This window comes from Branchiostoma lanceolatum, chromosome 13, assembly GCF_035083965.1.
Source record: "Branchiostoma lanceolatum isolate klBraLanc5 chromosome 13, klBraLanc5.hap2, whole genome shotgun sequence".
NCBI classification, from domain to species: Eukaryota; Metazoa; Chordata; class Leptocardii; order Amphioxiformes; family Branchiostomatidae; genus Branchiostoma; species Branchiostoma lanceolatum.
Window position 1 is genome coordinate 10,148,901 of NC_089734.1, and position 19,918 is coordinate 10,168,818.

Here is a 19,918-nt window from a genome sequence, read left to right on the forward strand (position 1 = left end):
CATTATATATACGAGTGTACAGATTTCTCTTATACTGTGTAGTTTTAAGTCTTGATTCTTGGAGTGAAATAACGTAAGAGCCTGACCTCTGTGTATTTACATGAGGTCAATCAGGGTGTTAACAGGCAGGAGGTGAATTCGACAAGAAACCGGGGAAAATTTGCCGAAAAGTCGTCAGAAACTAAATTTCACGGGAATTCTGTGACCATGCTTGTGGTGATGGGTAATTTGCTGATGGAGAACGCGTTTGAGACGGTACAAGAGCTTTGTTCGAGCACTGTGGCGCTGACAACGGTCGTGGTGTTGCTGGGTGTCACGTACTTCGGGAGGCAGTTCGTCAGCAGTGTCGGCAAAGGAGAGGTGAGGGGACAGTTCATTTGTTGTTCGAGGGGTTGGCTATGAGAAAATGAGAAAATGGATGAAATCCTTTCTTAAAAGACAATATGTGACGAGAATGACCGTTAAGCAGCTATCGTTAGAATCTATTTACTAGTAGCTTACTTTGGGTAAAAGAAGTGTGGTTGGTTGTAAGGGACAATTCATTTCTCGTACCTGTAGGAGTTGCAGCTATGCAAGTTACTTGTACTAGTAGATCGAGTGCATCAGTATAGACTATAGAGTATACAGTATTTTGTTTCCCCCTGTGTATTGTACACTAAATGTTTGTATGTTTCATTGAAGAGGTTCATCAGTCACGTATAATCACAGTTACTAGAATATTCTTCAAACAGTGACTTGATAAAAGGTAGCGAAATACTAACCTCCAAATTTTTGACGTCTAGTCTGTACGTCTTGATCACGGAGTGACCTAGTCTCGCGAGAACACGAGACTAGGCCGAGACTTGTGAAGATCGTCCTGCCTCCCTGCCTCCTTGCGGAGTAGGGGTAAGTAGGACTTGGGCAGCTCCCAACCTCCGGTACGGTTCATCCCAGCACGCTCCAACTGAATGTGGACTGCCTCTTTAATCTTCCTGTGGGAGTTACGTGACTCTAGGTCTATGATCTCTATGATGTCCGGGATTGGGCCGTTCGTGACTCTGTGTTTTGTTTTTAGTTCATGCTGGCTGAGTGCTATGAGCAAATTGTATGTTTCAGAAGTCACCACCTGTAGTGCCTCATACTATCCCAATACTTGGCCATGGTTACAACTTCTACAAGAACCCCATCGGGTTTCTTGAGGAGGCTTACAAGAAGGTAGCTTTTACACCTTAATTTTACACCTTTGCAATTGTACAGTAAAGAAAAGATTAAATATTCCTGTCAATAACGATTTGAAAAAGTGTATTATGTAAATGAAGTTATTGAGAGCCATGCTGCCCTAACGGCTGACTAAGCTATGGGAGAGAGAGAGTGAGTGAGTGAGTGAAGTTATTGCCTACTTTAAATTTTAAACTTGTAACAATAGTAACATTATAAATATGATATGATTGCAGTAAAAAACAAGTAGATTTATTTGTTTTGAATCTTTACCTTGCTATAGGGATACAATGTTGTAACTTCATTTTGGTATGTTAGCAATCTAAAATTTATAGACTAATCAGTGTTTTGTTTTTCTCTTGCACCTTTCTAGTATGGTCCAGTCTTCACCATCACCATGGCAGGGTCAAAGTTCACGTACTTGGTAGGTTCGGATGCGGCAGCGACTCTGTTCAACAGTAAGAATGAGGACCTGAATGCGGAGGAGGTGTACTCGCGCCTCACCACTCCTGTCTTCGGCAAGGGCGTAGCGTATGATGTTCCCAACCCGGTAAGTGGAAGACCACATGATGATGAAGTTGAAGAGTAATTAAATGTAAAGTCAAAGGCGTCTTTTGCATGTATTTCTCTTATACACATTAAAATACTGTCACCAATGACATTATCATTTATATAACATTAGGATGTCCTTGCTCTTACCAGGAATGTGTACACAGAAATCCACTTCCATTTATACTGAGAAATGTTTGTTGTGTTGCTTTCGTTTTTTTGTTATTGCATGGGGTCTATGGTCGTTCAGATGTACCAAAGTGGGAAAGGCACAGACAGTGCATGTTACTAGTATTATGATCATTCTTATCAATTTGTTCAAACTGCCAATTTTCAAAATCCCATACTTTAGTCACCATAGATCAAACGGTGAAAAACAGGGTGAACGTAATCAACAAACCTTGCAGTATATAAAGACGAAGTTTGTGGCTTTTCTTAAGTCTGTCAGTGTGAAAAATTGCTTTCTTTTGTATTTGATGTAACTACATGTTGTATTGCTTCAGGTGTTCCTTGAGCAGAAGAAAATGTTCAAGACAGGACTGAACATTGCAAGGTTTCGCACCCACGTCTCACTGATAGAGGAGGAGACAAAGGAGTACTTCAAACGGTGGGGAGACAGCGGGGAGAAGGGTAAGTCTTCCATCGGGGGATCGTCTCAACATTTTTCCACTTTCTACTTGATATCTAATCATGTATATAATCTCTGGTATATATTATCTGCTTAGCAGTGCTTAATGCAGAAAAATTCAATGCTGTGTATTTTTCCTTGTTCTGTCACTTTTCATCTTGTGTGTGATGTTATGTTTTAACAGTTTTTCCATTACAGATCTGTTTGAGGCCCTGGCACAGCTGACCATCCTTACTGCAAGCAGGTGTCTACATGGTAATCTGCCATTGGTTTGTTCAGCACCTGTTATGAGCTTGCTACTACCTGAAACAGCTTTGTCTTCAGTCTGCAATAAGCAAACAACAGCGCACAACAATGCCCCTCACCATATTGTGTTAGAGAGAGCATTTCGGGCTTTTTATTTCAATTTCTTAAACTGTATTTTTTTCATATAAGGAATATTCATTGAAACCAGTCAAATTTAGTCCATCCAGACAGAATAGTAGTTAATGGATACCGACATTAATATGAAAGAATTTCTGTCCAGTTGTATCATAAACAATTTCTGTGTTGTGTAGGTAAGGAGGTCCGTTCCATGCTGCATGAAGGGATAGCACAGCTGTATGCCGACCTGGATGGGGGGTTTACCCAGATGGCATGGCTGCTCCCAGGCTGGCTGCCCCTCCCCAGCTTCAGGTGTGCAATATGTAGCTAATGCCATGATAACAATGTTTAGAGATTCCTATGCGATTTCTATATGTTGTCCAATTACTATACTTGACTAATTACTATGTTGTCTAATTACTATACTAGACTAATTTCAAATACTAGTAGTGATCTTAATTTTTGTCCATGTTTGATTTTGTGCTCCAAAATATGCATGGTACATATAAATCAATGTTGAGTTGAGAGATAAAAAAAACATCCCCAAAAGATGATACCTGTTGTGTCCTTAAAGTCCAAGTCCTTTAGACTGACTGGCAGAACACATGTTCTTAACATGTCACAAAAAATAAAGAAATCTAACATTGCTGCACTGTTTCACAGGAAGAGAGACAGGGCCAACAGGGAAATGAAGAAAGTCTTCAAAAAGGTACAGTACCTCTTCTTTCTGCCACTACTCTGTTATTTTGTTCTTTGGTGTTTCAGTGTAAATAATTGAAAAGCTAATTGTGATTCTGAAAATACCAACTTGAATGCCACAGATTATCCAGCAGAGAAGGGAGTCAGGAGACTGTGATGATGACATGTTGCAGACACTTATGGAGTCCACCTACAAGTAAGGCCACAAAATCAATCCTATTTATCTTTAACAGAGATGTTGCTGTCTCACCATACACTTGGCAAGGCTACTACCGAAATGGTCTTGCCTTTTATAATGGTGGTTGATAGTCAAGACAGGTTTTAGGAATAGTATGTTCGAATTTTTCAAATAAGTTTCATTTCTGGCCACTTATAAGAGAGAAGGCTAAAAACAGTTGATATTGAAAAGATTACTGAAAACAGCCAAAGAAACTCATACAAAATGTTGTAAAGTAAATTTGACATACCAGTCCTTCAGTGGCATGAAGTGCCTCCAACATGATAGCCTTAAACTGCAGATAACAACTTTTCAAAGATAGGCAAGCTTACAGTTACTCAAGCAACTGCATAGATTTTGGAAATGCGTTTTCAAAATCTATCCAGTTGCTTGAGTAACTATTACCTAGCGTATCTTATTACCTGGATGTCTAACTGATGAGTGTTTGCATGCTTGTGTCAGAGATGTGCAGACAACAAGTTTTTATAGGAAACCTTATGACTATGAGTGTTTGCATGTTTGTTACAGAGACGGCAGACCTCTGACTGACGATGAGATAACGGGGATGATGATTGGTCTCCTGATGGCGGGTCAGCACACCTCCTCCACCACCAGCACCTGGATGGGCTTCTTCCTGGCCAAACACAAGGACATCCAGACCAGGGCCTACAGGGAACAACTGGACGTGTGTGGGGAGGACCTTCCACCTCTTAACTACGATGATGTAAATATTCTTTCATGAGACAATTTTGAACTGGAATTGCCGAAACAAAAATTGGACTAACCAAAACTTATGGGGGGCACCATATACATTCTGCAACATATAATCCACTGCTCACCGAGTCATGTGTTTTATCTGCATAACATGACGTCACAGAAGCAGTGGATTGCTCATTCCTTGACAATGACTGGAGCTGATCAGTCTTGTGTTGGCAATTGCAATTCATCTTTGATTCAGAATGACTCTTACCAACACAGATGAACTTTCAAGTGAAGACAATTTAAAGTAAAGAAGCCACAAAGAGTTTGGATATTTTAACTTTTCGGTATTACTCCACATAAGTTACAGTGTTTTCTTGTTACTTTCTGCAAGAAGGTTAATTTTCCAGTGGTATTGGTTGAGTAATAGTTTCCAGATAAGAAGTGTCCTTGCGGTCAGGGTTGATTACTTAAAATCAAAGTTCTGAGTTTGCATCCCTGGCAGACTCTAATGTTGTGCTCTCAGGAAAGGCAATATACACATATTTCCTCGCTCGACTTTGGTGAAAGTGAGTACCTAGGTTCCGTTAGGAGCATCCTCTGAAATGGGATGTAAAGCTGAAAGTCCCATGTCTGGAGAAAGGTACAAGTTGAGCACGTTGAAGATCGCACCACACTTTTTTAAACAGAGTAGGGGTTCATCCCTGTGTGAGCACTATGGCGTGAGTGGATTACAGTCCAGCCTTACACAACTTGTACTTACGAGGGGTGATCAAAAAGTCCTCGGCCTCACCTAGAAGCGATGGGTGTAACTTCCATTCTTGGGTATAACTGTATACTATGACATCTTAAGACACTGCCCACAGAAATGCAAATTTTCCTATTCATTAAGTAGCGCGCGGCGCCCCTTGAAAACGTTTTTTGAGAGAGGCCAAGGACTTCACAACTCGTACTGTCCAAAACTGTTACACCCCAAGGCAGTTTACGTTATGCGTAACAAACAAAAGGTACTGAACATAGCTATGGTTCTTTGCTAACATTATCCTTCTCTCCCTCCAGCTGAAAGAGATGGCCCTGCTAGACAAGTGCCTGGCAGAAACCCTGCGTCTGCGCCCCCCCATCATGACCATGATGAGGATGTGCAAGACGCCCCAGCAGGTCGAAGGTTACACCATCCCAGTGGGTCATCAGGTGTGCGTGTCTCCGACTGTCAATCAGAAACTAGAGGACACCTGGAAGGATGCCGAGACTTTTAATCCCAACAGGTCAGCTTGTTTCACACATAGTGCAGTGTATCTGTACATTTCAAATGCCTTGTGGCAGTACTATAGCTTCCAAATTTGTCAGACAATTATATTTATAAACCATTGTGGTGTTTTAAGCACATTTGCTTTTCAACAGGCTAGTGTAAAATCTCATCCTTTTAATTGTCATTTTTACTGTCCTTTTCTTTTTTCAAGTGTTGACTTGTGATACTAGCCTGTACCAGGCTTCATGTTATCTGTCTATTTGGCCAATTTCTACTATTTTCCAGCAACCTTTGGAGCCTGGTACAGGCTATTGTTATACAGCTATCGCATGAACACCCTTAGTGTGTCCTAAATATGTCTTGATCTGATCTTAGGTTTCTGGAAGGGAATGCCAGCAACGGGAAATTCTCCTATGTGCCTTTTGGTGCAGGTAGGTTGATAAACAATATTTGAAGTCTTCTCTGTGTTGGGATAATACTTCATGGCTGTCTCAGTCACACTGGATGCTAGATATCATTTCAAAAAAGACTCTTAAAGCAGCTTCCAGAATAAACATACTGTTTAATCATTTGTTCTGTACATATGAGTAGCCACTGTTGAGAGATCCCAATGTGATGTCTATATGTTATGTAAATGAATCACACCCTTGAGAGGTATAAAGTCTAATATAGTAGATACAAATGTTGGACACTGAAGTTCAGAAGTTTGAACTGAAGGATATTGATACAAAAAGCTGAAACTTTGCTGTTAACCTACATTATGTATTTTAAACAAATGTAATTTCTGTTATTTTGATCATAGAATATAACTGACTTATGTCCCTATAATATCTGTATACAAGATTGTATCTTAACTGTCGCTTATTGTTTCTCCAGGCCGTCACCGCTGTATTGGTGAGAACTTTGCGTACGTCCAGATCAAGACCATTTGGTCGGTGCTGCTCCGAGAGTTTGAGTTTGAACTGGTGGATGGACGCTTCCCGTCCATTAACGTTGAAACTATGATTCACACCCCGTCACAAGCCATTATCCGCTATAAGAAACGCCCCACAGCTACAGTTTGATGAAAATCGTTTGATGGAAATAGTTTTTCCCTAGAACTATTATAGAGTAGAACTCGTTGCTACCAAGTGCCTCATCAGATAGCTTTAAACAGTAGTACAGTATTGATAATTTCATCATACCAACCAGCAAATATGACTGACACATTAATAATCATTCATGCAGAAAGTAATTCAGATTATTTCACGGATTCTTAAATTCCAAGTGTGTTCTGGATAGCAATGTTGCAATGTTTTCAGATTATTGTTGTTTGCAATGTAGAGCATATTTTTGACATACGGTGCAATGTTTAATTAAATGACTTCACATTGCAGAATACGAACCACTAACTAAATGTTTTTTTTTTCACGATGACAATATTTCACTTTCTGTGTATTGACATATTGCAAACAAATACACATAGTTAATGCTATTTTCTTGCAGCTGCACTTGTGATTTTGCATTGTTGCAAATCAGCCTGTAGCTTTTGATACATGCATTACCAATTCAGGCCTGTGCAACCCTCAGCAGAAATGCTACTGCAACAATAGACCAATAAAATTCAGCAATATATGTTGTACCAATTGTAGATTGTTGTACCATAAATATGTAATGACATATGTTTGATAGAGTTATTAGGACTCAAATGACTGTGTATCTCTGTTATATTTTATCTGACCCTTACCTCATGACCTCAATGAAAAGCCACCTGTGTACCGATTTGAGCTTCTCATGAATAAACAAAGGTTCAAACAAATCACACGTATGTTGTCTTTCATCATGGCAGTGAAAAATTTCACATGAGACATACTTTTAATATACTTATATTAGGTAAACCTTATCACAGAAATATCCTTGGGTACATCATTACAAAATCAAACATGTAATGCATACAATTTTGAGAGAAATACATTGTTGCTGGGTACAAATGATAAACTATAAATCTAATGCCATCTACCTATTTGAAGATTTCTGGTGTTGTCATGGCAACAGTCACTATGGAGACAGTCGTTCGTAGACCCATCCGTTCTCCCCGGTGTGGGTGGCTTTCTCGTCCGGGGTCTCTCCTGCACGCGGGCGCCTAAACACGATTCGGTCATGGAGCCTCGTCGTTTGACCTTGCCAAAACTCAATGACCTCTGGAACGACCCTGTATCCTCCCCTGAACAAGCAATGAACAAGGCAATGAGTGATCACTGAAATCAACATTTCAATAATCACGAAAATTTTTAACACTCTACTTTTAGACCACAACAGTTTGGTCTTCAGATTTTTCCAGAAATAAATGGATTGGTTGGCCAAAATAAGATTTAAAAAGCAGGCATCTTATTATAGACAAAGTCAATGTACCTGGCTGTTTAACATTTGCAAGAATTTGAATGATGAATTTTTAGTGCACGGAAGAATGGGAAAAAATCTCAACAAAAAGGAAGACAATTATTTTTGCAACTGTCAGTACTGTCAGCTTATATATTATGAGCAACTTACCAGTAGTCAGGTTTGGGTATTTCCACTGTCTCATCAGCATACTGTTCTTTCAGCTCCTTCTCGCGTTGGTTTAGAACCTAACAACACAAACGAACAATGAAACAACACAGCTCCAGCAAAGGAACATTATCTTTAAAATCTCTCTCCTAGCTAGCTTGCTTTTTTTCTAAGTAAAGATCTGTGAAATATGTTATAAGGTATTAAGTCATTTCTGAACACCACCTTTTAAGCAATTTGATGTAAATATGAAAATCCAACAACACATAATGGGGTAGGGAATTTCACATGAAGCTTTTGTAAACCTTCCTCTTCCTATAGAAGAGATACTGCTTCAGTGAGCATTATTTCAATGCCAAGAAGTGTTCCATGTGGCCTTCCAAATACCAAACTCGTTAAAAAAAGAGAGAAGTTATTAATGCTCACATCTCTGCCCTCTATGACGGTACTCTGGTGGCTGACTGCGGCCCCTATCTGACTACCCCGGGGACGAGAGTGGAAGTACTCAGACGACTGCTGGTCAGTTAGCCTCTCCACTGGACCTTCTATTCTTACCTGAGGTAGAACAAGACAAGGTGGTCATTTATACCAGATTCACACTCGGAAAAGTTTCTGGACGTACGACGACGTTTCGGTATATGGCGCCTTTTTTCCTTGGTGTGACTCGACCCCACGCGTCATTTGACAAGCATTTTTATGGCCTTGGAGGTAACATGCAACGAAGTCGTAAGGGCCATAAAAATGCCTGTTGTGTGAGTGCGAACAGAAGACACCGCATGCCAAAGATGTACGACTTTGTTGTATCTCATTGTTGTACGTCCAGAAAATTTTCTGGATGTGAATCGGGTCTAAAGCTCCTTTCCACTAGACGGTGACTTCTGAGCGACCGCTGAGAGACTAAAATCGGATTTGCAAAACCTTTGATTGATATGATGCACAGCATTGAAGTATGATTTAAAAAGACAGCAAAAAATTTTTGGTCGCTCAACGGTCACAGCCTGTAGAGGAAAGGGGCTGCAGAGAACAAGGTAGATGGGTAGAAGGTTCACTACACATGTCATCACTCATTCTTGTACAACTGCTACATCAGTCTGTACATGCAAATATGCTGTTATGTTGTTTTAACTTGTTTCCCTTTTATCCAATTCACACATTAAGCTCAACTCATGAAGCACTGGGAACAATGGACAGTACATTGTACATAGATACAACCTTACATTCTTTGAGATAAAAAGTTTTTATGTTACAAATTTACAATCCAACTTACTGATCTGTTGAGTGGCTCCCAGTAGAAGCACAGAGCAGCAAAAGGGTTGGCGGCCTGGAATCAGAGAAAAATGACAACATATTACTAGTGTTGGGAGCCTGGAAGTGTAGAAAGTGTAGAAAGTGACAGCATATTATTAGTATAATACATGGGACAAATTTCAGCTCAAAATTTCAGCTAGCATGTTTTTTACAATACAATATTTCAAAGTCTGCATTGATGATACTTCAAGCAGTTTATGGACTAGACAAACTGTTAAGTTTGTTACCAAATGAGGTATGAGACTGCCACAACACTTTAAAACATACATTAACAGTTAAGAGTAACTACTTACCACTTCCTTCCCTTTCCTGCTCTCAAAGTTGGTGAAGAAGCGGAAGCCCTCTTTGCTGTAGCCCTTCAGGAGGACCATTCGTGCAGAGGGGCGACCTTCCCTGAGACAACAAAACATCTCCTTTAATTAAACACAGTACTATGCGTAGCCCAGTGGTTAGCGGCTCTGTCTCTGAACCAAGAGAGTTTGAATCCTGGATGTTGTTGGCCACCTGACATGCACGCTACTGGAAATAGTTGCAGTCTTTAGAATGGGACGTGAAGCCGTGGTCCACCGTTCATTGTACTAGTTGAAATAACTTAGGGGAATTTCCCAGGTACCATGAATCTGTAAATACTGTACTGTGTACATAGCGTCTGTCTTCTCTGTCACGACCAGTGGAAGTATAACTCTTCAGCGAGCTAAACTGGCTCAAGATCACTTTCACACATTTTTAACACATCAGAGGATTTATGAATCAAGATTAAACTCTGCACGCTATATACTTGTAGGCATTGTAATTTCTAGGTTATCACACATCAGAAAGAGTACGGCACTGACCAAAAATATAACTTCCCAACTACATAACTGGTGTATTATATCAGGTGCTCATTTATCATTATGTGATTTTCAATTAGATTCAAAGTAGTACATGTGGTAAAACTAACGGTGTGCTAGTAGCCAGACACATGGCGTTGGCCTCTCCGACGTTCGGGTGTTTGGCAGCTTCTTCAAACCAGGCTGCAAACTGGACGATGGGGTCACGGGACGCCAGCTGGTCTTCTGTGTAAACTTCCTCATCACCCTGAGATAAAAAAAAATGTTTGTTAAAGAGGTCAGTCTTCTTCAATTTGTATTTTTGAAGGTGCTTCAAGAACTTCAGTAGGTAGATATGAAATATGGAACAATAGGCAATGCATAATGATATTAATTTCTGCAAATGTTAGAAAATTTGAAGGGAGCTATAAGCTCGTTCACACTTCTGAGTACGCATGCACGGAGACAGGAAATACAGGTAATATGTCGAAGGTGAAGGCCTGCCGTGCATGCATACTCAAAAGTGTGAACGAGCTTATTCAGGAAAGTCATTACGACATTTACATAATGAACAGCAAAGGTGAAGTTAAAAAAAATGACAAAATTGAGGATGACAATATTTGCCATATCAAATAATACAACATTTGATGACTTACGTATATGTTTCTTACATACTATATTGACCTAACCTTAATAAATACTTTAGGGTTCGCAGACATGGGTAAGCAAATAAAGAATGTAGTGGACATTCCGCAAAGTCCTTTGCTTGCACATAACCATTTGTTGTTGTTGCCCTTGTTTAACGTCTATTAGTATTACTGCAGCACGTAAAAGAGCACAAGACATATCGAGAAGAGTGTTTGGCCAAAAATGCATTGTCGCATTGTACTACCACTAGCTACTTGAAAAAGCAGCATGCTTCACTTTAATTTGCTTTAAATACTAGTACTTTATCTCAGCAGCTCAGGAATAGAAGACTTAAAACATAAGAAACATCAGACCTTGTACGCCTTGCGCATCGCCGCCACGTTGATCCCATTGGCGTCCACGGTGTTCGCCATCTTGGCGGTAGGGTAGAAGAAAGAGGAGGTCCGAGGAATCCCAGTGAGTAAGGAGCGGAGAATGGGTCTAGAAAACATCAAGTTGTGAACACAATGTCTAAAATGTTTGGATGAGAGTTGGGTGGGAGGGGGGTAGCAGGAGGAGAGGAGCGCAACACTACTTCCGTAACTCTAACGAAAACAAGCAAAAACGGTGGATCGAATTAAAGGTGAATATAACTTGAGTTTAGATCATCCAATAGTGCAGATATGGATTATCTAGGTTGTGTTATACAAGCGATTATACAAGATTCAAATGTTACACAACTTACCGTAGCACAGCTGTAGGCGCATGCCCTATGACCTTCAACCTTGTAAATATTTCATAATCAGTATAGTGTCACAAAGTAACAGCTTATTGGTTAAGACTGTAAGATGACTGGTTTTACGTGTAAGATATCTGAACTGAGCGTCGAAAGAAGAGGTGACAAATTACAATCAAGTTGTTATCATTTTATGAAGCCCAATAATACCTCAAAGTAGAAGTAACGGCAGAATCAGTCTCTCTCTGAGTCTCTCCCTCTCCCTCTCTCACTTATTCTCTGAAGCCGGATAACTCTAGAGGTTGGTATCCTACCGACGTTGTTCAGTTCTGCAGAGGGAAGACAAGAAAAGAATCTCCAGGCAGATTGGCACTGCAGTATTCGGGATGAGGACACATAATGGTATTCCTTCGGTGAAGACAGAGACTCAAGTAACAGCTTCTAGCGATCTTCCATCATCAGTATATTAGACTCTGCTTGAGAAGAAGAAAGTCAACTCCGCTACAATGACAAGCATCACCCGAGTGCATGCGTTAGTCACATGATTGGAAATATGTCAGGTACTTTCCAGTGGACGAAATAATGAACTGGCTCCCGTGGAAACCAGAAGGGACTACCCTAAGATTTATAGATAAAAGATAGAATAAGGTAGCCAATGTCAGCACTTGACTTGAACCTATGTCAGCCTTATGCAGAAGAGGAAAAGTGCTGTAGGACATTTGCTCCATGAATGCTCTGGGACATTTGTTTGGCGAGATGATACTTATCTTTCCAGTAACGAATTTTAATCGTGAATGTTTTTTACTTTACTGTTTGGCTTTTTCAGAGATTCAAACGTATTTCGTGCATGAATACCAATGATACTTGACCGCTACATATCCATCCCTTAGCTCTGTCGCGTATTACTAGTACCCCCAAATCTTGTCTCCCCGCCTTTACACATCGTACCCTCCCCTGAATGACGACATGCCATATTTTGCGTTGATGAATTCCGCCATGCGTGTCTCTCTCCATCCTGACCCGTTCCCACACAGAGCCCTTTGTTCCCAGGTGCGCCGCACTGGGCCCGCCATTCTCATGCAGATTCGGCCTTCTCGCTTTAATTGAATCGTTTACATACGAATGCGGTGCTGCATGCTAACACAGGGAAAGATGCCACCGACTGAATAGCGGTGCTCTCGGGACAAACTTGGGGTTTGTAAGGTTTGAAAGGTTTAAGAGAGAGAGTGTTGGTGGTCACCCGTACGGAGGCCTGTTTGTAAACAGTGTGCGGTAAAGAAAAACATTGCGTCAAGTTCTTTGACACCGGAGAGATCATATTTACAGTCCCTTTCAGTTTCACATTTCTATAAAGCATACACATTGGAGTTTATACATGTTATTACGATGATAGCAAAACTAAGTATCTATATAACTTAACCTATTAAAAAAGTTTTGCATTTACCTTCATACAGAAGAACCCAAAGTAGAAACTCGCTTGACAACCGTTGCACGTGAATTAGTGACTTACCAGTATGTCCACTCCTTGATTGAAGTTCTGATTTTCAAAATATTTTAAGAGTATGACTATTGTTTTTACAGAAAACTGCTGTAATGTATCATAAGGATTGTAAAAACATTGCTACAACCAGTGATGCATCTATCCAAGGACTTAATCTAAGAAAGTATATAATGTCCTTTATCAATCTAACCTCATGTGTACAAAAAAACCTTCATGTATTTTGATTGCAACAAGTTGAACAACGTACATGGTTTTCGACAAATTGTTTGTCACCAGATTCAAAGTAGCTGTAAATCACCTTATTCTATCTTCTATTTATTCCTTGGTGTAAGCACATGCATGCGATTAATAACTAAACATTGATTTTTAATTACATTTTAGATGTTGCCATTGATGGATACTAGATGACGTAATGCTCACGGTCGTTCCCACGGTCTCCCGTCGTTCCCAGAGTGAGTTGATGAGTTCACCCATCCCCACACCACAGCTACATTCAGGACAGCCTTGCATTCATGTAAAAACTGCGGGTTCTTGGCGCCCCGAATGGACCAATTAACCAATAATGAGCCCACTTTCCTCCCGGCTGAATAGGCCGGGGACAGATCGGTGTAATTGCTGAATGCGGCTAAGCAGTCCCCGGGGACCGACCGTTATGTGGGAATATTTGCCGACGTACCAAGTCCGTCTGTCTGTACAAATAGAAACATACCACGGCGTGCACATGAGACTCTACAGTACTTGACTGAGGAGGTTTTTGAAAAAGCTCTTTTGTTCTACACGTCCTTGGTGCTGATTGTCCGTCTGTCACGTTTCTACGTCCAAAAGGTCACAAGTGAGGAATGGGCTCTGTAAGTATAACTGATATGTTTCAAGAGACACGTCGTTTTCTCATAGTCATAGTCATACGGAATTTTCTCTCATCAGATGAATACAATGACAAATCCTTAGACCGAAATGAAACAGAAAAAGATTATGCAAATATTTCAAATTTAGCTACTGTCTCCAAATTCAAAGTGAACTCATTCCAAACTAGTAGCTTATTTTTAAATTCAACTTTGTACGTTAAGTTTGCTTTTTCTGTGAGCAAAAGCTGGCTTTGACTGACACCGTAGTGCGGATGTCACGCCTTGGTTTAAATTACGGGATGTCTTTTAATACTTCCTTTAATCATATAATAACAAGTGGTATTTAGAGACAAGCGTATTACCTTTCAAAGCCACGCACCAATTCATTCCAACCTTGATGGTAGGAACATAAATTTCTTAATCTAAAGCTCGAACGTATTTTATTTCGGGATAGGTTTGTGAGATTCTAGTGTTTACTCTTACACAGTTCGTTCAGACTTCTAAGGGGCCACGGTAGCAGAAAATTGGGAACAATGCGCGGGCAGGTACAGAAGTGTCAGCGGTCATGCGTGCACATCAGGCCGACAGCATGTGTTATCAGAAAGGCCGGCCACGCGGTAGGACACAAATAAGCCTGACTCTATTTATTCTTGTTCACTCTGGGTTAATTTCTTCGGGGTTACGTCATACAGAAAACGTCTGGGTACAGTTTGGGAAAAAACAGAAGAGTGGATGATATTTCATGGTCGGGAATAAATCGGGATTAGATTTAGTTTAACTATTCAAAATTGTCTTTTTTGTTTTGTTTTTGCAAATCTTCTCGGGCATAGGGTCTTTTCAATTGAGAGGGACTGATTGAAAACTTGTTGGTTAGCGCTTAAATTACGAGTAGTGTACGGAAAAATCTCTACAAAACCCATTTTATTTCCATACAGTATTTCCACGTCCAACCACACAATTCCTTTACGCAACACTAGATAAACCGAGGTGGGTTTCCCTCTATATAAAACCTCCTTGGATAAACACACACATAGCATTCTTATGGAGGAAATAGAACTGTTTATTCTGAACATGTATGTAGAACTTAACTTAAAGGAGTTGACTTGTTTCTAAACGTCGATAAATAGATGGCTTCAATCACCAACTATTAAAATGTGTTTTGTGAGATTTCTTCGAAGTGGCCAAAAAGTACATCAGTTGATTCAAACATCGTCAAAACTTCCTATTTTGGTAATCATAACATTGTCCTCAGCGCAATTTTGTCGTATCAAGATTGGCTTGCAAATCGGCTATAGAAATATATCTAATTTCTTATTTACAAACAGCGATATTCATAACAAGAACACTATCTTACAAAACAGTACCGTGTACGATCTTCTAGCCATACTAGTTCATCCTAGTCTAAAATACGTCTTGACATATTTACTATATAACATGACCATGTAGAGAACTGATGGGTACTTCTGGTCTCTAAATATATATTCAAACACTATTTCACTATCTTTACATTTGCTATGTCTTTTGGTCATACCAATATATACACATTCGGATAGATACGCCACTGGGAAACGACATTTTTGTCTTGCCTTCAATAAATGATGCTTTTCTACGTTCTAAAGAAGTCCATATATTTGGATACTAGAATACACAAGATAGTGTTGTGTTTGAAAGGTGACAGAAAGGTAAGCCTTAATTGGTGAGTCTTTGACGATGACCTTGATTTTCAAACGAGTTTTGACGCCATGTCAGGTTCAAACTCATCTGTCCAAGCGGGTGATTTTTCTTCCCATTTCCGAATGGTCTCTTCCGTCCAGTTCGTCCGGGTGAGTCGTGTGGAATGGTGTCAACTGTAGAGTCTGGATTTTGGCACGCCTGAAAGATAGAAAAACACAAATATCGTTAGAAATCATACGTAAGACTCGCACTGTGTTCTGCTAATCTTAACTAGTGCAGACGGCAGAAAAAGAGCGAATATGGTGTCCGAAACCTAGAAAAGCGGATAAGATGTGAAAATGTCCTTTACAAAAGACAGAAAGGAGACAAAAATGTGCTTTACAAAAGACAAAAAGGAGACAAAAATGTGCTTTTCAAAAGACACAAGGACTGAAGGAGACAAAAATTATACTATCATTTTGCACCCAACAACATCGTCTTCTGCAATCCGTCAGTTTCTTCTGTCAAGCAAGTTACCTTTAGCGAACCGTTCTGACATTTAGTAAAGTATCTTTGTTCTTGTGCCAAATACCATTTACATCAATCAGGGCGTTCTGCATACCGAAAAGAACGACACAAGAACGGGCGATCCGCATTTCTGCACCTATTCAAACACTGCAATTCACGGGGGACACTACAACAATTCTTCGGATTTTAATACCATTAATCACAGAAGTCTTTCTTCTGTCCCCAGCAGATTGTACTGGACTGTTTAATCGTGACACAAGGGGATGAAAGCCGCCGAATGCAGAGGGAAGGGAGGGCAAATCGTTAGAGGACGGCACCTTTGAGCTGTTTTCCCGACATTGTTGTTCACGACATGAGGTGTTTTCAAGTTGTTATGTCGATACTGGAAAATTACTACCTCTACAAAAAACATGCTACATGATTAAACTGTGCAAGTCTAGTTCCGTTAAATTGTCCCCTCTCTATCTGTCGAAGTTTCAGATATACGTTTGCTTTATTCTTACAAATCTGTGATCTTAAGTTTAGAATCAACATTTTACTGAAGATGTTTCATCTAATAAACATATCTTGATTCCTACCGAGTCGTGTGAAAGAGATACGAACGCTTTAGATGAAGTATAACCCCAAATGTCCGTACTTCATTCATTGACAACAAAGATTTAGAAATGCCATGCGAAGCTTGCAAGTCTCACAAAATTTGTAGAACACAGAAAAAACATGGCAAATTTTCGTAGTTCCAGTGGACACTCTCTCCACGGCAACGCTAGCAATAACCATAAATGCTTTCAGTGGCAAACAGTGATAATAAATGATTACTGGTGACCAGGGCATTAATAGCCGTCATTAACGACCCCCTATTGGCACGATAATGACCCGGTTATAATCGCCTTGGATGCTGACTTTTATGGCACAGTATGTTCTCTTTCTTCGCCGATTTGATGAATCTTTTGGTCTGTTCAAGGATTTTCAACCTTATTGGTCTGTCCAAGAACATTCGTCTTGTACAGTACACTCAAAACGGAAAATTTTTGGTAATCTAGTTAATCTACCTCGTTTTCCACAGACGATTTTTCTCAAATCCTTCGCAAATATTGGAAACGTACCGGAAATATGTCAGTTATTCATAGTAAAAACTGAATGCTGTATCAAGCATGACTATTAATCGCTTATCTTCAGCCGGAAATGTCATTCAAAACATGTATAAGATTTATAAGTTGGCCGTGAAAGAGAAAAGTGGGAATTTGCACGTTTTTGTTGTTGTGGATGAAAGATAACATTTTTCTGTGAGTCAATAGACTTCTGCTGGTCTATGAATCATTTCCTCAATTTCCTGCTGTTGAACAAAACCGTTATAACTGCGGTTAGACTGGACTCATGTCAATGGAATGTTGGCCTTTTCTTTCGATATGAAATGGCTTTGAGTGGCTTTTATAGAAATCTGTGATACTCTCTGAGCAGAGGTTTGTCTCCGGCTTGTTTTGGGCGTCTTTCTGATTTCTATTTTGTCCCGTTTTAAATTTTTTATTGTCCGCCAGCCAAACGCGAGTAGATAGGGATACAACCGGACACTTGAAAAAAGCGAAGTGTGAAACTGAAAGAAGATGACGAATCTTCAGCAAGTCGAAGTTGGTAGCCTCAAAAGAAAAAGACGACACAAAGGTTCTTATTGTGTACAAGTCCCTCAAACAGAAATAGCCTCTGTGGTCGAATGTTATATTTGAGGAAATCACGGCCAAAATAACGAAAAGAAAGGAGACAAAAGACACTCACCGAACTTTTTGTGGCAGTCGTGACATTGGATGACGTCAGCATGTGGCTGTGGAGAGCGGGAGGGCAGGCGAGAAGGCTGATGTCACGGACAGGCTCTGCGCATGCTCCATCTCGTCCTCTTCGTCGGTTCTGCAGATGACGAAGTTGTCGGTGTCGTCATCACGGATGGTGTAGATGTCGCTCAGGTTCTCTCGGATCTGGAAGGAGAGGGAAGTTGAATGAGAAATGCGTCTTACACAAGCGAGCGAGTAGGCGGGAAGTAAACATTGGAAAGGGTGCCTTAGTCACACATTCATACGAATCTTACAGAATTCTAACGAGTTTTACGGAACACATTCAAATTTTACAGAATTCAAATGATACACTGCTAAGAAAAATACAAATATTCACGAAATTCATAGGAGTTTTACTGATAGTAAGGATCGAGTGTATTCGGTAAATTCGGCACCGCTGGTGAGTAACGATGTCTGGCTGGTGCTAGTACACATTATTCTAAAGACTTGGTACCGTGTTCAATACTGTTATATATATATGCATGGTTTTGCCCGAGGATATAGGTCTAACAGAGGTTACACAGTCTCAGTTTAGTCTATATGCAAGCGCGTGAAAGCTCTACAAATTACAATACACATCTGTACACATGTTTTCTCAGACTTGTTTATCACGGCTTGAAAACTTCACAAACACGTATCAGAAACTTACATTACATCCAAATAATTTTTCAGTAGGCTGCAAGCATGACAATACGTTTTAACACGTATGAATATAAAGATAACGGAAAACAGGGACCCACCTCCGGTTTGAGTGTAGACTTGGGCTGCAGACTGGCCGCCTCGCCGTCACCGTCACTGCTGCCGGACCCGTCCTCGGAGCAGGAGTCCCACCCCCGCCGCTCGTCGTCCTGCAGCAGTACGGTGGTCAGGTGCGCGATCCACTTCGACGCCAGGCGCAGGATCTCTATCTTTGATACCTCCACCTATGGAAAAAACATACTATGAGTACTAACATCAAGAATACAATGTTGACTATTCAACGGGAAAGTGTGCAACCCCAGGAGTAGCACGCACATAAAACTATTTCAGAGACAACAAGTTCTGCGTTACATTTCCTTAACATAAACAAGACAAAATTCATTGTCTAACGGCCCACAGGTTTAATGAACGAGGATTCTGATCGACTGTTTTTTTTTGTATTTGCTGAAAGTTAGAAACATACATCAAGGCCCAAGTCAGCGAGGAAAGTAAAGTTACCAATACTGAGATTGCCTTCCCCGAGTTCTTGTTTCTTCGAATTGTAACATCGTTTTGCAACCTTTACCTAACGCTTCTTCGGCCGACTCAATCAACATCTCCCTGTAGGATATAAAGCAGGAAATCACGAGAGTAAACCTACCTTTGACAAGACGGGCAGGTTCTGCCTCAGCTCCACGAACGCCGTGTTGACCCCCTGGATGCGGCGCCTTTCCCGCGCGTTGGCGGCCCGGCGCTGCTTGCTCACGCCCGTCAGCATCCGTCTCCTCCTCTTGGGCTTCCTCGGCTTGTCCTGCTCCCTCGGACCGACGTCTTCCTCGGTCGTCTGCTCGGGCGAGCTGGGCGCAATGTCTTCAGCGAAGCCGTGAGTTATCTGGGATAGTTCCTCCTGCATCTGGACAAGCGACATGCTCTCGAAGTCTGGCATGATGGCGGCCTGACTAGACGAAAATAACGGTGCGGATTTTCAAACTGCGTCACAGCAAACTTTCCCTCTCAGACGACGGACTCGTCTATTTTTCCTCACCAGTCTGAGGAAGGTTGGACCGACTGACTTCGGGGCGCCTTGTAGTCAGAGAATCTTCGCTACTGGTACAGTCCAGTGGTGGAATTTCTACCACTTGTTAGAGTGACGGTTGTCCGTGGGCCAGACACGGGTAGAGTTTAAAACTTGAGCGACTGTTGCGCGACCGATTCCCGAAAAACTCACAGTGCGTTACAACGATAGATCTCGTTTCTACTAAAGTATAAAACAACACGGCTAG

General features: G+C 40.8%; 3 protein-coding genes across 5 annotated transcripts; 1 reads left to right on the forward strand and 2 right to left on the reverse strand.

Annotated features, from left to right (window-relative positions):
• The first annotated feature begins 97 nt into the window (after positions 1 to 97).
• On the forward strand, positions 98 to 7,399 carry LOC136446768 (lanosterol 14-alpha demethylase-like). 2 transcript variants are annotated; one of them, XM_066445318.1, is made up of 12 exons: positions 98 to 360; positions 1,096 to 1,194; positions 1,571 to 1,747; positions 2,250 to 2,376; positions 2,573 to 2,629; positions 2,932 to 3,049; positions 3,401 to 3,446; positions 3,559 to 3,632; positions 4,182 to 4,377; positions 5,412 to 5,617; positions 5,977 to 6,032; positions 6,478 to 7,399. In XM_066445318.1, the coding sequence occupies exons 1-12, from the start codon at positions 208 to 210 to the stop codon at positions 6,663 to 6,665; spliced, it is 1,497 nt and encodes a 498-aa protein (XP_066301415.1). In that variant the 5' UTR covers positions 98 to 207; the 3' UTR covers positions 6,666 to 7,399. The 2 variants fall into 2 exon arrangements, with proteins under 2 accessions (XP_066301415.1, XP_066301416.1); XM_066445319.1 differs by having other exon boundaries at positions 1,099 to 1,194.
• On the reverse strand, positions 6,144 to 11,841 carry LOC136446769 (pyridoxine-5'-phosphate oxidase-like). 2 transcript variants are annotated; one of them, XM_066445321.1, is made up of 8 exons: positions 11,818 to 11,841; positions 11,246 to 11,372; positions 10,376 to 10,512; positions 9,729 to 9,828; positions 9,395 to 9,448; positions 8,554 to 8,682; positions 8,131 to 8,207; positions 6,144 to 7,804 (listed from the first exon to the last, which is right to left on the reverse strand). In XM_066445321.1, the coding sequence occupies exons 2-8, from the start codon at positions 11,303 to 11,305 to the stop codon at positions 7,639 to 7,641; spliced, it is 723 nt and encodes a 240-aa protein (XP_066301418.1). In that variant the 5' UTR covers positions 11,306 to 11,372; positions 11,818 to 11,841; the 3' UTR covers positions 6,144 to 7,638. The 2 variants fall into 2 exon arrangements, with proteins under 2 accessions (XP_066301418.1, XP_066301417.1); XM_066445320.1 differs by lacking the exon at positions 11,818 to 11,841 and adding an exon at positions 11,617 to 11,682.
• A 3,861-nt stretch (positions 11,842 to 15,702) lies between these two features.
• On the reverse strand, positions 15,703 to 19,707 carry LOC136447283 (transcription factor 15-like). Its single transcript, XM_066446013.1, has 4 exons — positions 19,297 to 19,707; positions 18,698 to 18,880; positions 17,905 to 18,101; positions 15,703 to 15,825 (listed from the first exon to the last, which is right to left on the reverse strand). Exons 1-3 carry the CDS (start codon positions 19,579 to 19,581, stop codon positions 17,940 to 17,942), a joined length of 630 nt encoding a protein of 209 aa, XP_066302110.1. The 5' UTR covers positions 19,582 to 19,707; the 3' UTR covers positions 15,703 to 15,825; positions 17,905 to 17,939.
• Between the last annotated feature and the right edge of the window lie 211 nt (positions 19,708 to 19,918).

Bases quoted from the DNA above. Each gene is read 5' to 3' on its own strand.
- LOC136446768 (XM_066445318.1), top strand. From the start codon at position 208: ATGCTTGTGGTGATGGGTAATTTGCTGATGGAGAACGCGTTTGAGACG. The intron at 2,377-2,572 runs GTAAGTCTTCCA...TTTCCATTACAG, and splicing joins GGGAGACAGCGGGGAGAAGG to ATCTGTTTGAGGCCCTGGCA. The intron at 3,050-3,400 runs GTGTGCAATATG...ACTGTTTCACAG, and splicing joins CTGCCCCTCCCCAGCTTCAG to GAAGAGAGACAGGGCCAACA.
- LOC136446769 (XM_066445321.1), bottom strand. From the start codon at position 11,305: ATGGCGAACACCGTGGACGCCAATGGGATCAACGTGGCGGCGATGCGC. The intron at 10,513-11,245 runs GTCTGATGTTTC...TTTTTATCTCAG, and splicing joins CGATGCGCAAGGCGTACAAG to GGTGATGAGGAAGTTTACAC. The intron at 8,683-9,394 runs GTAAGTTGGATT...GTTCTACCTCAG, and splicing joins GGGAGCCACTCAACAGATCA to GTAAGAATAGAAGGTCCAGT.
- LOC136447283 (XM_066446013.1), bottom strand. From the start codon at position 19,581: ATGCCAGACTTCGAGAGCATGTCGCTTGTCCAGATGCAGGAGGAACTA. The intron at 18,881-19,296 runs GTAGGTTTACTC...TTTTTTCCATAG, and splicing joins ACCTGCCCGTCTTGTCAAAG to GTGGAGGTATCAAAGATAGA. The intron at 18,102-18,697 runs GTGGGTCCCTGT...CTCTCCTTCCAG, and splicing joins AGTCTACACTCAAACCGGAG to ATCCGAGAGAACCTGAGCGA.